The sequence below is a fragment of the Musa acuminata genome, chromosome BXJ3-6 (assembly GCF_036884655.1).
Source record: "Musa acuminata AAA Group cultivar baxijiao chromosome BXJ3-6, Cavendish_Baxijiao_AAA, whole genome shotgun sequence".
Lineage (NCBI taxonomy): Eukaryota > Viridiplantae > Streptophyta > Magnoliopsida > Zingiberales > Musaceae > Musa > Musa acuminata.
The window spans coordinates 41,042,417-41,056,587 of NC_088354.1; the positions used below are offsets into that span (position 1 = coordinate 41,042,417).

Below are 14,171 nucleotides of genomic sequence, written 5' to 3' on the forward strand. Positions count from 1 at the left end.
CTTTGAGATCGTCGAGGAAGGATGATGTCAGATCGAAAAGTATTGAGATTTTCTCGATTCTCCCTCGACACTTCTTCTTTCCTCCCCACAGCCAGATCATAACCAAGCTGATACCGCTCAGTAGTGAAAAACCCACGTATCAATCTGCTAACGAACCGATACGTACCGTCCGATACCATCAGTATAGTTCAAAATTAAAATCCTTGTTTTCAAACATATATCCCTAAAGTTCTGTAACATTGAAGAAGAATAAACCAAAGGGAGGACACAGAACTAGATGATATCAGTCTCTGCCTCAACTTGAAGGCTCATATAGAAATCAGAATATTTGCATTCTATACATTATCAATCTACATCCCACTTGGCTCGCCAGAGGTGGCATGGCTGCTTGTTGAGAGATCTGCCGAGAGTCTGTCCGGCTCTTCTACAATGGGTTTCATCTCCAGTTTCTTCTTTTCCCTGAGGACAGCTTGCCTGGGTATGACATCCAGAATGAAGCTGCCGCCATTCCATGTGATTGCAGAGACCTTGAAAATTTGGAAAGTAACATGCGTCTTGTAGGACATGAAGATGGGAACTGCAAGGGCCATGGTTGCCACTGTGAATACAGCTTGGAGCAAAATGAACATAATTTGTCGGTTCTTATCACCCAGCAGCCCACTCAACCGCCACCAGATGTTGTTTGCCTTCTGAGCCTTCTTTGAGAGTTCCCTGCATCACCGGCACAAGGACTTCAATGATCAAAAAGTATCTCTCTACCGGGTTATGAACATAAATTATAATCCACAGGAAAAGACTGTTATGCTTCATGTGAAAGGATTAAAAGTGATTCATGTACTATGTTCTACAAGCAACTCAGTATCATTATTTTTTAGTGACAGATTCAGACCGAGTTATCCACTGCAAAAGTAACATTGTATTGCTAATGGGTTGTGGATGGTTTGGAAGGTTAGAAATGATGTTAAGAGTCAAACACACCAAGCACAAGCACACTGGTGTATTTCACCAAGCTGTTGCTACACGGCAACTCCTTCGGAGCTATGCAATAAATAGTTGGACTGTGATCAAAACTGCATTTTTCCAGGTGGCAGACTTCCCCCTCGAGCTTTTTGGATGCTTTTGAAGCTAGAGCCATTTAGGAAGGGCTAAAGGCTGCAATGCTACACAGATACACACAAGGTCATCTAGAATCTGTTTCGACGAGGACTGGGGATATCATCAACTGATCCAGTGCACCACCTTCACAAACGCTGAACATTATCAGAGACATCCAAGACTTGGCAAGTCTTTTTCAAGCTGCTACACTCCGTCACATTTATAAAGGTCAACAGTGTTGGCAACTAGGTACCTTTTTTTGCTAAGACTACCAAGTCCACCTTTTTATGGAATGGGAAGTTTCATTTTGAGCATCTTAAGCTCATATCCTCAGATGCTGAGTGTGTTTCATGTACTCCTCATCTTCTAAGTTAATGCATTATCTTCTCTCTGGAAAAAAAAAAAAAAAACTGGATGAACTAAAGAACATCAAGGAGCTTGTTAACTTCCTTAATTGGAAGAGGTAATTGGTTTCTCAAGAATAAAATAATTTTGAATGGCTCTTAGACAAAGGCTCCCTAGACCAATAATTGTTCCAACTTCCAAGAATCATATAACAATAGAGTTCGTCCCGCGTACTAAATTGCATTTTTTTCATGTCAATAGCTTCCAGCTTTCAACATATCATATAGAAATAGCAGAAATCTTAACAGTTACGATCTTTCTACTGCAGATTTGTAAACAATCAATATCGAGGAATCTAAGGATATCAACATGCACACTTTTATAAGTCAGAAAAATGATAATGGAAACCATTGAACAGTCTAAAATTAAATATGTCAAAATTATAGCTGCTGGAAATAAACAAAACAAAAGGCTCTTGAGGAAAACATATTCAAACCTGTAAGAAGTCATGACTTCGGGGTCTTGCAAGAGTCGCTGACGACGTAGAACATCCACAATGAGGAAATAGAGAATTTGCCAAAGGGTATATGCAATTAGAGGAACAACAAATAACCATGTCCATAGGTATGATTTATCCTCCACATATGGCCATGACACCCTTGCTGCTCTCCCTGCTGGGTGCATGGCAGCAAAAGTTTCAGGATTCCACCACCGAATAGTGAAGAAAACGATTCCTGAAATGTAGTTCAACATATTCCAAGGGTAAGGAACAAATGCAATGATTGAGATAAAGAACTGTGGAGCAGTAGTTCAGTGGAAGCATGAACCAAACCTTTGAGAAATTGCCATGTAATAATTTCTTTATCCACATTGGTGATCTGATACCAATGAGACCAAAACTCCAATTTGTTTGCTTAATGCAAATTCATTGTTTGCAACTTAAGTACTTTTATGTGTTAACAGAAAATCAAAATTCAGGAGATCCACGTAACTCATGCATAATCTACACGGAAGTCTATTAGTTGATAAACTCCTATGAACACTAAAGGTCCTTGTAAGTCAATTTTCAAATCAAACTAGATGTCCAAGGATTTTGCAAAATATCCATTTTTGCATGGTGTAAACTTTAAAATGCTTCACCAATAGACAATTTTTTTATACAAGTCTATATAGCATTATCCCTGATTTTTTATCTTTCTTTGCTTCTTGGATCCACCATATTCTAGAGTTATGCATTATTGACTTCTCATCATTAATAAATGCATTGCCTTTCAACAAACACCCTTCTAAAAATGTTTCAGAATCAAGTATTTATAAGCATTCTACACTAACTTCACCAAGCACCACTGTTCATCCCCTTATGGAGACTACTTGATACATTCCCAGAAGTACATCTACATCTCAGATATGGAAGCTCATTACTAGTGCATCCCCAGATTTTTCCTGGATAACAGCAAATTAACAATGCTATCTGATTCCTACTCAGCAAAGAGTTCTATCAATCAAATAATGGCAAAAATAAGGAAATAAAGAAATGGAAAAAAAATTTGGGCATCATCTCTCGATGTAACCAGAGATGTCCAAAACAAGTTACACACATCAATAATCCACCTTTATGGCATAATAAAATAGCATGTCAATAAAAAAAAATATTTACATATGTACACAATACATGAATAAGTCACATAAGAGACAGAAACAAATCATATTTAATATTTCTCTATCCAAAAGAATTTTCAGAAAAATGTTAGAGAGGTGCAGAATAGGAAATGAAAGGCTAAAGAACATATATAGTGTATAAATATGCAAGTGTAATTGTTAATTCTGCTATCAAGTAAATAGCTAACTTACCAGGAAAAAGATGTATGAGAACACTGACAAGCTTGTCAAGTGAACTAAACACCAGGCTATTACGCCAGACAATTAATGCCCAAGCAAGTGGCCCCTAAATAAGGTCAGATATTAGCTACTTAGATTTTATACATGTTCCATAAAGTTCCAGGGATAAGTTCTTACTTCAGCAAATGAGAAGCAAACCATAAAAAGCTTTTCATTCTTTGGAAAGAAGAGTAGCATTACTAGGAAGAATGTATTTGCATAGTAGCAGAAATCCTGTAAAAACATAAGGACTTGTTAGTATATTGAAATAAAAAGTTAGTAGTGCACAATATTACATGGAAGTAGAAAGGTTGGATATTGCAGTAAATATGTCTCAAAAACAAACACAACATTCTGACAAACTGGAAAAATAATAGTAAGCAGTAAAGCAAAAAAAAAAAGAGATAGATAACCATCCATCAGAAACCAACATGCAAAGAAGATAAATGGAAATTACATTCTACAGACAGAAAATACCAACCAAGCAATTAGAAATTTATTTGTTATAAATCTGTGATGCACAAAGTTTGAAAATCTAAGGTATAAACTATGGGCTGTCTTTTCCCTTTTTCAGTAAAGAGTTGTTATAGCTCTTGAGAGGGACAGCCAGCATAAAGTCTCATCTTTACAAGTTCAAACTAGTTAACTTATATTCCACAAATTGTTACCAAAAAAAAAAAAGGCTAAAGCAAGCAGAAAAATTGTCTGGCTTTCCTAACCATGACTTAACACTTTGATCCTTGAATGGTAACCATTTCTGACAAACCATAGTATCATGCTGATCTTACTTGTAAGTACAATGTCTCCCAAGTATGAGGACTCCTCATAATGTTCACTTATGTTGCTAAGCAACATCAGCAAAGCAGTCAGCTAAGGCCTTGCGATGCCCCAGAATGAGAGAATTACGATTTGAAAGCCACAAGTCTTCAAACATGCTTAGGCAGAACTTTGACAAACCATACAACCATGCAGATCTCACTTCTAAGTTCAATGTTTCCTCCTAATGATCACCTATATTGCAAGGCAACACAAGTAAAGGAGTCAACCAGGGCCTCGTGATGCCTCCAGAACGAGACAATTTACCAGTTTGAAGGCCACTAGTCATGAAACACTCACAGATGGTAACCATTTTGACAAACCATAAAACCATGCTGATCTTACTTGTAAGTATGAAGTCTCGTCCTATTTCACTTATTTCTTGCAAAGCAACATAAGTGATTGGATTTTAAAAAAAAACATAGGTGGTTGAATCAGCTAGGGCCTCGTAATGCCCCACAATGAGACTATTTACCAGTTTGAAGGCCACAAATCTTCATACATTGCAATCATTCATGTCATAAGCCATGATTTATCCTGAGCTCAGGATAGGTTGCAGACTTCAATCACAGAAGACGTTTGAGAAAGCAAAAGAAACCCACTTGTATGATCAAACTTTACAATGTCATCTTTGCTGTTGCATATTAGTCAGGTATGTGGACAAAAATATAGTAAATAAATAGGATAAGTTGACCAATTATAAAGATTTATGCATATAAGATACTTCAACTTTACTTTGCAGCCAAAAACTTTATGGATGCTTTAAAGACTTTCCTGCAGGTATACTTCAATGACGCATAGGTATTCTACTCGAGCATTTTAACAGCCAATTATGACACCAGAAGATACAGAACTATAATACAGTTCTGACTTCTATGTCTGTCACAAAAAGGACATACCTGATAGAGCCCAAATACCAAAGTCTGAATAGTTGCGCCAATTCAAAAAGAAGAAACAAAAAACTCATGCTCATTGTTCTAAGCTCCTTAACCCAGAAGATTAGAAGATCTGAACCAACGTTTTTACACCAAAAAAATATTAACACTTTTAATGAACTATGGGGCCTTCCAGATGCAGAAAACTAAAAGAAAATGTAATAATCTATTCTAAGTGTTATCAGTAGACAGCACAATAGTTGCTTACAGGATGAAAAATACTTGAGCAAAAATATAAATGCATAACTTTCTATTTAAGGATGGTCACGGGTGCACTGTATACCATTAACAGATATGTTGTTTCATCTTTTTACCCATCTGACATGGGAGCCATCTATCATGGGCCACCTTATTCGAAATGAGACACCTCTCTTCCAACAACTCAACAGGGAACCTCTTTGCATGTCATATTCCATTGATTTTAATCTAGCTTGTTTGATCTTTCACTTCTCTTGTTCAATCAACGTCAACGTCCACTTCTCTGACAAAGATATGTAGCTAAATGATATTGACCTACTGTAAGATTCTAAAATATAAAAGGTTGTTGATTCATAAAGATATCCAAATGATGCAGGTAAAGGCTCACATTGAAATAGTGTATTTAGAGAAAAAAAAAAGTAATATTAAGCACAGTTATGATTCCCACATGATTTTTAGATCTCAGTGAAAGTATGCCAGAGGGGGATGACAATAAATCAAGAAAAGAAGATTCCTACAAAATTTAAAAACTATTGACAATTTATTTAATAAAATCTACACTGATTAACTTCTTCTGAAGTGTCATGGTTTGTTGTCAAGCATTTTCTGGGTTAATGTATCGAACAAGTATTGCCTTATATCAAAGAAGTTAAAACAGACTAATTATTACGTCTAGCAAATCCGTACTAAGTCAACATCACAATTCAGGCTAACGTTTTCAGATAACACAACAACGTTCGTCATTGTAAAGAATGGAAGATTGACCAAAGTTCCAAGGATCACAGAATGTGTTCTCACCAGGAGGTAATAGTGCCATTTCTTGTACCGATAGTATATCCAACGAAGAGGAACGAACGTGACATAGAAGAAGCAATACACGTAGGGAACATCTTGTGGCCCTAATTGAAAAAAGAAGAACATATCTAAATCGTGGAACCTATATTCACAATCATCAAATTTTTTATAGACGCCAAATCTTTCACCAAACGAGAGAACATGAAACCGATAACAACTTACTAGCGCCCAAAATATAACAAAAAGCACCAAATCCAAGAACCCCCAACAGATGAGTCACCTGGGTATCAAAAAGAACCAAATAAGGGCTAAAGATCCAAACTTTTAGTACAACAAAGAGTGAAACACATCTGCTCAACCGAAGTACCTTGAATATGATACGCTCATGTTCCTCGGCTTGTTTAGCAATCTTCACGGCTTGCTTTGACAAGATCTCCTTCGTCTGCGCCGCTTGCTTCGACAGGATCTCCTTCGTCTGGACCACTCTCTGATCAACAACAATCGAACCAAAATGGAACCCATAGCAAGAGCCAAAAATAGATGAAACAACGCACCAATATGCATGATAAACTGAAGCATATGTGCATACCTTGGATTGATCCGCGATTCGATGCCGCACCTTCTGGAACGCCTCTCCTTCATCGGACCCTGTCTCACCTTCTCCCATCCCCTGTACTGCTACTCTTCGTCTACCAAATATTAAACGGTCTACTGTTCGTCTAGAGAGAGAGAGAGATGGTGAGGAGGCTGGGAAGGGGGAAGGGTTGTGAGAGACGAAGTCTCGAGGGCAAGACGCGACTCTCTTCTTGCCCCGGTATTTGGCAGTCCTATGGACCCCCACGAAACCGACGCTAAAGGACACCCAAATGAATCTAGACCGTCGGTTCTGACACAAAGATGGTCGGACCTGACCATCTTTCAGTAATAATTGATTATTTGAGTGTCTTTTCTGGCCATTTTTTGTCGCTGTGTGAAGCACTGTCTAATTTCTCGGAAGCGATGAGCAATAATTTTCCTACTAAGTTTAGATTACCCACCAATCTACCTTCCTCATAATTGACTGACTTGCGGGCATCCACGTGCAACTCACTCCACGTATCTGTTCACGACTCCAATCACAAGGAAGGTAGCTGAAGACGGTGTATGTAGACGAGTAAGTAAAGCATTGAGGCGGTAGTTCAGCCACGGAGGACATCCGTCACCCGATTATAAATTATGATGATGTTACAACGGCTAGCTGTTAAGAACGGCATCAAACTGTTGTAACAAAACGTTATAAGCGGAAACACCATATTATTTTATGCGATATTTACCAATGCCGAAATTAGGGAAGTCACTTTCAATTCAATTGGTGGTACAGTGATAATCGCTGTAAGAGCAATTTAATTGATTCATTAAAGGATAATGAACCAATTCTAAAAAAAATCTTTAAATTTAAGAATTTCTTAAATAGTACTCCGACTTTAAAATGTTTTCATCGAATATTTTTTAAAATGATTATTCTATCCCTATTGATCACTATCCACCGTGTCACTAATCGTCTCTTTCGATGGTCCTTTCGTGATCAATGAAGGTTATCGGTCTTGCGAACCACTCTTTTTATAGTTGCCGATTAACAACGATGAAGAAGTTTTACAAAGGCTATGGATAAAGTTAAGCTACCCCTTTCCTTTTATGTCTATGGTCGAGACGCTGGGGTGAGGGCTGAAAGTGATAATGACTTTGTAGCGATGATAGACGTCGTGAAGGTTGTGCCTCTATCACTAGGCCTAATGGGAAGGAGTTGCTAAAAAATATGAGTGAATGGTGAGTGGAGGCGATGACAATGGTTCCAATAAAAGCAAAAGTAAAATGATCTTTTCACGTGATTAGGGGTACTTTATCAAAAAATTTTAAAATTGTGATGCTTTGTAAGAAGATTTTTTTTAAAAAAATTCATTGTAAAATAATTTTTTTTATTAATTTAAGGATATTATACTTATGGTAATAAGTTGTAACATGAAAATATATACTCACAAAAAATAAAAAAAATAAAAAATCAAATTCATTTAATATTTATCTCTACATGGATGAAAATTTATATATAAAAAATATAATAAATAGAAAAGGATTATTTTTAAAATTAAATCAAGATTATTATCTTTCTTTAAAATAATATATATTTGATTTTATATGATTGTAATATATTTTATTCTTATATCTATATCTAGAGATCATAACATTATAATATATCAATGAAAAATGGATCAACAAGCTCTTTCAAACCTGTGTGAGAGTGGTGTAAAGCTAATGTTTCAAATCTTATCGTCTGTCTAAATAGATACGTTTAGAGTACGAGGTGATAGGGGTAATAATGGCGACATGACATATCATGACGTCGGCCCCACCTGGACGCCACTCTATCCGAGAAGGAGGGCAATAATGCTGACTCGACATATGCTGACGTCGTCCGCTCTCAGACAACGACTTCGTCGTCTGAGCCCGCGCACTTGACCAAGGCAGAGGAGGACGACGACCGAAGCTCGCCCATACCCTGCGGCAGTTCGGTTCTCCACACAACGTCTATAGCAACATCAGATGCCATCAGAGGTACGACCCTGCCCCCCGCGGGCAAGCACATCAGGTAACACTAAACCACCCTATAAATACCCTCAAGTTCTAAACGAAGAGGGGACACTTCACCAGAAAAAACTCCCTTCCACGTCATTTGACTTGATCGTCGGAGGGGTCGGGCTGAGCTTCCGACCCGACCTGTGTGCAAGAACGAAGGCGAGGTCGCACATTCGCCACGCTGCGCGGAGGCTTCACCCCCGCGCTGCATCCCATCCGGACAACCGCGACGGGCCACCTCGGCTGCCCCGAGGAGCGCCGCGCCGGATCCCCATGCATTCCGACCCGAACCAAGCCGCGTCGGTCCCGAGGCCACGGCTTACTGTTGTTTCCCGCAACACGAGGTATTCATCCTCATCTTGGGATGAGGATGTACTCATCCTCTGAGTGTGTATTGATCTCATCATTTGTTCGGTTATTTATATAATTTTTTATTTTTCTATTTCTATCTTTATGATAAAAAAATTCTTTATTTAAATCTCTTATCATAAATAAAATCCGCTGTGGCTCATAAAAAAATCCACCATTCTTTGTGTTAAAAAAAATAATTTCCATCACACAATCGCAAGCTTTTATTTATTTTCTCACAAGTCAAAACATTATTCTTGTAGTTTGTCATCACAAGCCCACAACATTAATTGCCATAACAATCTCTTATCCAATAATCTTGACACATACTACTTAGGTGGTGAGAACCGGCAGGATGTAGGCCGACTTGGTTCCCAGAACACGGCCGCGCGTGTCGGGAAAGAACTCGAAGCCCGGCAGCTGCGTGATGCTGCCGTCGTATGTGACGCCGATGGGATAGGGAAGAAGATGGCCGGGGAGGTCACCGTCCTGCCGCTCGCCGGTGAAGAGGTCCCAGTACAGCTCGGCGATATTGTTCACCTTCTGCACGCAATGCAGGCTCTCCGGGTGGAGGAAGTCGTCGTCGAGCACGCCGAGGTGCTCGTACCAGAGCGCCATACGGAAGCCATGGATCTGCCCCCTCGCCGGCTCCGTCGTCGACAGATGGTACGGCTGGTACGCCCCCATGACGATCTCGGAGTCCCTTCCTCCGTCCATCGACCGCTGGTTGATGTTGGCCGACCCGCATATGATGTACTCGTCGTCAACTGAAACACAGCATCGGAGACGAGCAACGTAGATTAGGAGGATGTGGAGAAATCAGACTCGTCGCGAGTGAATCGCTGCTACCGCGGTTTCACCTATCATCAGCTTGCTGTGAACGTAGATCATGAATCGCCTCGCCTCCTGAGATCTCATGTAGTTGGTGTCCGGTTTCGGATGCTCCCGAGGCTCGTGTTCCCCGCTCCTCTTCACCTCCCTGTTTCCCAAGCAGAAGAAGTTGAGGTACTCCTCGGGGTTGGCTTCCACTCCCTTGGCTCGGAGCGCTTGCGCGACGTCGGTGTACATCATCTCCATCGTCCTCCGCTGCCAGTCCAAGATGGCTTGGCCTTGCCCCAGCTCCGGCGCGCCCTCCGGCCACATGGGCATGACCACATAGACGGCGAAGCGCTCCCCGGCTTCGATCTTGCTAGCGATCTTCAGCGACAGCTCCTTGGGGATCAGATGCAGCGCGCCGATGTCCTTGGGCTCGATGTCGTCGGCCTTCCACCCGAAGGAGCTCCCGATCAAGTACTGGTTCTCGATGTAGATGAAGTTCTTGGCCCTACGAATGGCGTGGATGTACGCGTCCTGAACGCTGCGGTCGATGACGTTGTCCTTCCCGCTGACGAGCCCGACCGCGGCGGCATCCTCCGGGGACTCGGGGAAGCCGAAGGCGGCGCTGGCGTCGATGGACCGGAACAGCTGAACAGTCCACGTGTCTCTGTGCTCGGGGAACATGACGGAAGACGGGGGGATGATGATGTCGGACAGATCGGTGAGCCGCAGGAGAATATCCTTGCCTCCCTGTTTCCTCCACCTCTGCTCGAAGTTGAACAGCACGTCCCAGGCGGCGGGGCCTTCGATCCGGGTGTGGGAGTCGTGCCACGGCTCCCGCGGGCCGCCTCGCTCCAAGGACGCGTCGTCGAAGTTGGGCTGATGGAAGTCGTTGCGGTGCTCCGCGGCCAACGTCCTGAACAGAGAGTGGAACTGCATGTCGTACCTCCCGTCGCAGAGGTCGATGCCGCCGACGAAGCTGACGATCTGCCGCATCGTGGAGTTCCCGTTGGGCATCGCGTGGTCGACGATGACGGTCTTCTGATGATGGGTGAACATGTAGAGGACCTTCACATCCTCAACGAGGCTGTCGCCCAGATCGGGATCCCGGCCGGACAAGACACAGTGCACATCGCTGCCTTCGAAGAAACGGAAGGTGTCCTCGCAGTGGGTGTCCATGATGCCCCCGTAGTGCACCGATCCGAGTCCCAACGCCGTCCTGTCGTGCCAGATGAGTATGAGCACCCGAACGCCTTGGCTCGCCTTCCTCTTGAGCAGCTCTCCGAGAGTGACGTCGCCTTCAGGCTTCGGCCGCCGGGGGTCTCTCACCAACGTGATCTCGGTGTACACGGACCACCCCGTGATGTAGATCAGGTGCTGGGCGTCCTGAATGGCGTCGAAGATGTCCTCCCAGCATCGGTGGGCCTCGAACTGCTTGCCATCCGCGAGCGGAATCCTGGGAAAGAAGCCGTCGGAGGAGTGCGTGTCCTGGTACAGCGTCACTCTGCAGCCCGGCCTCTGAGAGAAGAACGTGTGGGGGACGCCCGGGTAGCGAATACTTAGCACGCCCCTTCCCCAGTTGGGATCCATGTCGGCCGCGACGAAGCGGAGACTGACATGGATCGCAGGTCCGCCACGGAGAGGACGGCGGTCCTCGTCGAGAATCTCGAGCCACCGGTCGACCTCTGCACAGCCGAGGAGCTCCTCGGTGGACAAAGACGCCCTTCCGACCACTCTGGCTCCGATCGGCTCCTCGAGCTTGACGGTGAAGACCACGTTGGCGGCCGTGTGGGCGCAGTAGATGTGGAAGGACTCGTTCCAGCGGGGATTCCCGTGGTGCCCCGTGATCACCCTCGTCTGACCAAGTCGGGCCATCTCGATGTCGATCGTCGCGTAGAACCTGCTCCACCCCTTTCCGAAACTCACCGTCTTTTCGACGGCCTCGACGAGCTGCATGCAGCGTTAATCCAACATGAAAGGAAGCAAAAGGAAGGGAAGGGAAGAAGGATTCAGTTAGCTCAGGCACCTCGCGGACGAACTTGGGAACACGGCGGGTGATTCTGCACCGGTCGGACACCGACGTCGCCTCAAAAATCGTAGCATGCAGAACTCCATGCAGCAAGAACTGCGACATCGCTTGCTTGCTTGTTGACAGACTCAGAAAGAAAGAACGACAACGTGAGCGGAGAATCTCTCTCTCTCTCTCTATCTGTCTATATATCTCTATCTATCTATATATCTATCTCGTAACAACGGAGAACACACAAAACATGACAAAGATTACCGTGCAACCAAAAAGCGTTCATGCTTTTGGAGTAGATACTTACATGTCAACATCGATGATGAGGATGCATCTCTTCTAGCGAAGCCATGGATGAAGTGGTGGAAACATTGGCAGACACACGAATCCTCCAACTGCAGGTCAGACGGACGCTTTACACTGGTGGATATGCATGGCGGAGATTGAAGAGCAGAAGACTGCTATCGCTCATCACCCAATTCTCATAGCGCAGGTTCTTCCTATGGTGCTGCCACTCTAATTGTTTGCCATTTGTCGCCATCATCAACTGTCGCCCACCACATCATACGGTCACAAAAGCAACTTGATGATATCCCCAACCGTTGGTCTGATGTTAAAGAAAGCTAATATATTGGTCTTGACATCCTATTCTATTGATTATTGTACTTGTGCATTCTTTAGTGCAATTGATATTTCTTCCTAGTTATTTTTATTTTTTTAAAAATAAAATTAATTCTCATATGGTAATTTTTTTAGTATTTATTTTTTATTTTTATTTTACTAAAAAAGAAATCTATTATTGCTTCTACAAAAATTGCCCCTAGCATCAAACACATGCCTTCATATACTTGCACCCAACTAAGAATGGGTCACCAGTATCACTTCTAATAACAAAATCAATATTTCTCTCACATTAACTCTTTAATAGAGTCATCACAATTCAACTTAACCACCCCACCTGAGGGCAGGTTCAAGAAATATAATATGAAATTTTTTTTATGCATAATGCAATCAAGTAATTTGACCTCGTCATTAGGGAGGATTGCTGCTATTGTTCTATATAAAATCTTACAAAGAAAGGAGATAACTTAATTAAAAATCATATCATTTCTTACACATCAAATATACCAAAGGCCAATAATCAAAGCATCTATCTAAGCCATCCTCATCAAGCCATTTACGACTCACTCGATCCACACAGAAGGAAAAGTTCACCTCAAATTTGGCTTCAAAGAGATGCCATAAAGAAATAGAGAAGGGACATCGAAAGAAACCATGATGGATGGATTCAACAACAAAATCACAGAAAGGGCAAGAATCATGTATGCAAATATCAAATCGAGATAAAAGATTAAAAAAAAAAAGGTAGTGTAAAAACTTCCGAGTTCAAGTTTTACCGATCATATGGTTTTGATGAAGAGTTTTTTCATGCGATTGTTTGTCTACAATGGAGGTGATTCGACTTGTCTTATGGAGTTCGTTGATATCATAAGCATAATCAATGGAACTAAGCTTGTTAGAGTATGAGATTGAAGGTTGGTGGTGCTCCCTCCACCGTGTGGCTATTTCTGTAAAGCAAAACAAATGTAGAAGGTTTTCGACGATACTACTTAGATGTTTGTCTAAGCTAATTTGAAGTCTTGTAAGCACTACAACTCCAAGATCCCTAGGTGAGAAGGCAGTGAGGGGACTAATTGCGAGAGTCGTATGTGTTGATCACCGTGGGGAGTCATTCTTATAGTGCATCTTGAAAGGAGAGTCAAAGGGGATTCCTTTTTCGTGGCATGACGATCAGGCATCCTCTGATCGCAGGAGGAATGCCTTTCTCCAAGGTTTGTATTGGTGTGATCTGCAGTTTACGTGTGTTGAGTGATCCAATCATATCCCACATTAGATTGTGCCAATTATCCTGTCAAACCGAATCATGACACATGGCCGATCACAAACTTTTGGATCTTGAGAAGCCTACATCGGTGACGGCCGTGCAATCCATCTCTTCGTGGGCGATTTGATTTTGACCGTTGATTGTAAAAAGGTCAATGCAGGGAGAGAGAGAGAGAGTGTGTGTGTGGTTTATTCCACAGGTAATCTACACAAGAAAATAAATTTGAATAGACATTTTAAGGATCTTATCAAGATCCTATTTAAATAAAAATAACATACACTTCCCTAATGCACCTAAACGATGCATTGAGAAAAAAAAATAAAATAACAATCAAATGACTACTCAAATAAGGGTAGCTTTCCACAATCTTAAGAATCTTGAAGGTTGGTTTCGTGGAATCAACAGCACCAGCAGCAACAGCCGGATTAGT

The 14,171-nt window shown here is 42.2% G+C and overlaps 2 protein-coding genes across 3 annotated transcripts; both read right to left on the bottom strand.

Annotated features, from left to right (window-relative positions):
* Positions 1–184: 184 nt before the first annotated feature.
* On the bottom strand, positions 185–6,875 carry LOC103990012 (glycerophosphocholine acyltransferase 1). Of its 2 annotated transcripts, none has more exons than XM_009409019.3 (8): positions 6,652–6,875; positions 6,430–6,537; positions 6,285–6,342; positions 6,066–6,166; positions 3,457–3,552; positions 3,292–3,385; positions 1,937–2,174; positions 185–711 (listed from the first exon to the last, which is right to left on the bottom strand). In XM_009409019.3, exons 1-8 carry the CDS (start codon positions 6,727–6,729, stop codon positions 351–353), a joined length of 1,134 nt encoding a protein of 377 aa, XP_009407294.2. In that variant the 5' UTR covers positions 6,730–6,875; the 3' UTR covers positions 185–350. The 2 variants fall into 2 exon arrangements, with proteins under 2 accessions (XP_009407294.2, XP_009407293.2); XM_009409018.3 differs by having other exon boundaries at positions 6,430–6,549; positions 6,652–6,873.
* Positions 6,876–9,220: 2,345 nt separating this feature from the next.
* Positions 9,221–12,053, bottom strand: LOC103990011 (phospholipase D alpha 1-like). The gene is made up of 3 exons (XM_009409017.3): positions 11,863–12,053; positions 9,881–11,786; positions 9,221–9,787 (listed from the first exon to the last, which is right to left on the bottom strand). Exons 1-3 carry the CDS (start codon positions 11,968–11,970, stop codon positions 9,354–9,356), a joined length of 2,448 nt encoding a protein of 815 aa, XP_009407292.2. The 5' UTR covers positions 11,971–12,053; the 3' UTR covers positions 9,221–9,353.
* Positions 12,054–14,171: the final 2,118 nt, after the last annotated feature.

Excerpts from the sequence above, each read along its gene's own strand:
- LOC103990011 (XM_009409017.3), bottom strand. The coding sequence starts at position 11,970 with ATGTCGCAGTTCTTGCTGCATGGAGTTCTGCATGCTACGATTTTTGAG. Across the intron at positions 11,787-11,862 it reads TTCCCAAGTTCGTCCGCGAG|CTCGTCGAGGCCGTCGAAAA; the intron begins GTGCCTGAGCTA and ends CGCTGCATGCAG. Across the intron at positions 9,788-9,880 it reads TCACAGCAAGCTGATGATAG|TTGACGACGAGTACATCATA; the intron begins GTGAAACCGCGG and ends GCTGTGTTTCAG.
- LOC103990012 (XM_009409018.3), bottom strand. The coding sequence starts at position 6,729 with ATGGGAGAAGGTGAGACAGGGTCCGATGAAGGAGAGGCGTTCCAGAAG. Across the intron at positions 6,167-6,284 it reads TTGTTATATTTTGGGCGCTA|GGCCACAAGATGTTCCCTAC; the intron begins GTAAGTTGTTAT and ends TTTTTCAATTAG. Across the intron at positions 3,386-3,456 it reads TTTGCTTCTCATTTGCTGAA|GGGCCACTTGCTTGGGCATT; the intron begins GTAAGAACTTAT and ends GACCTTATTTAG.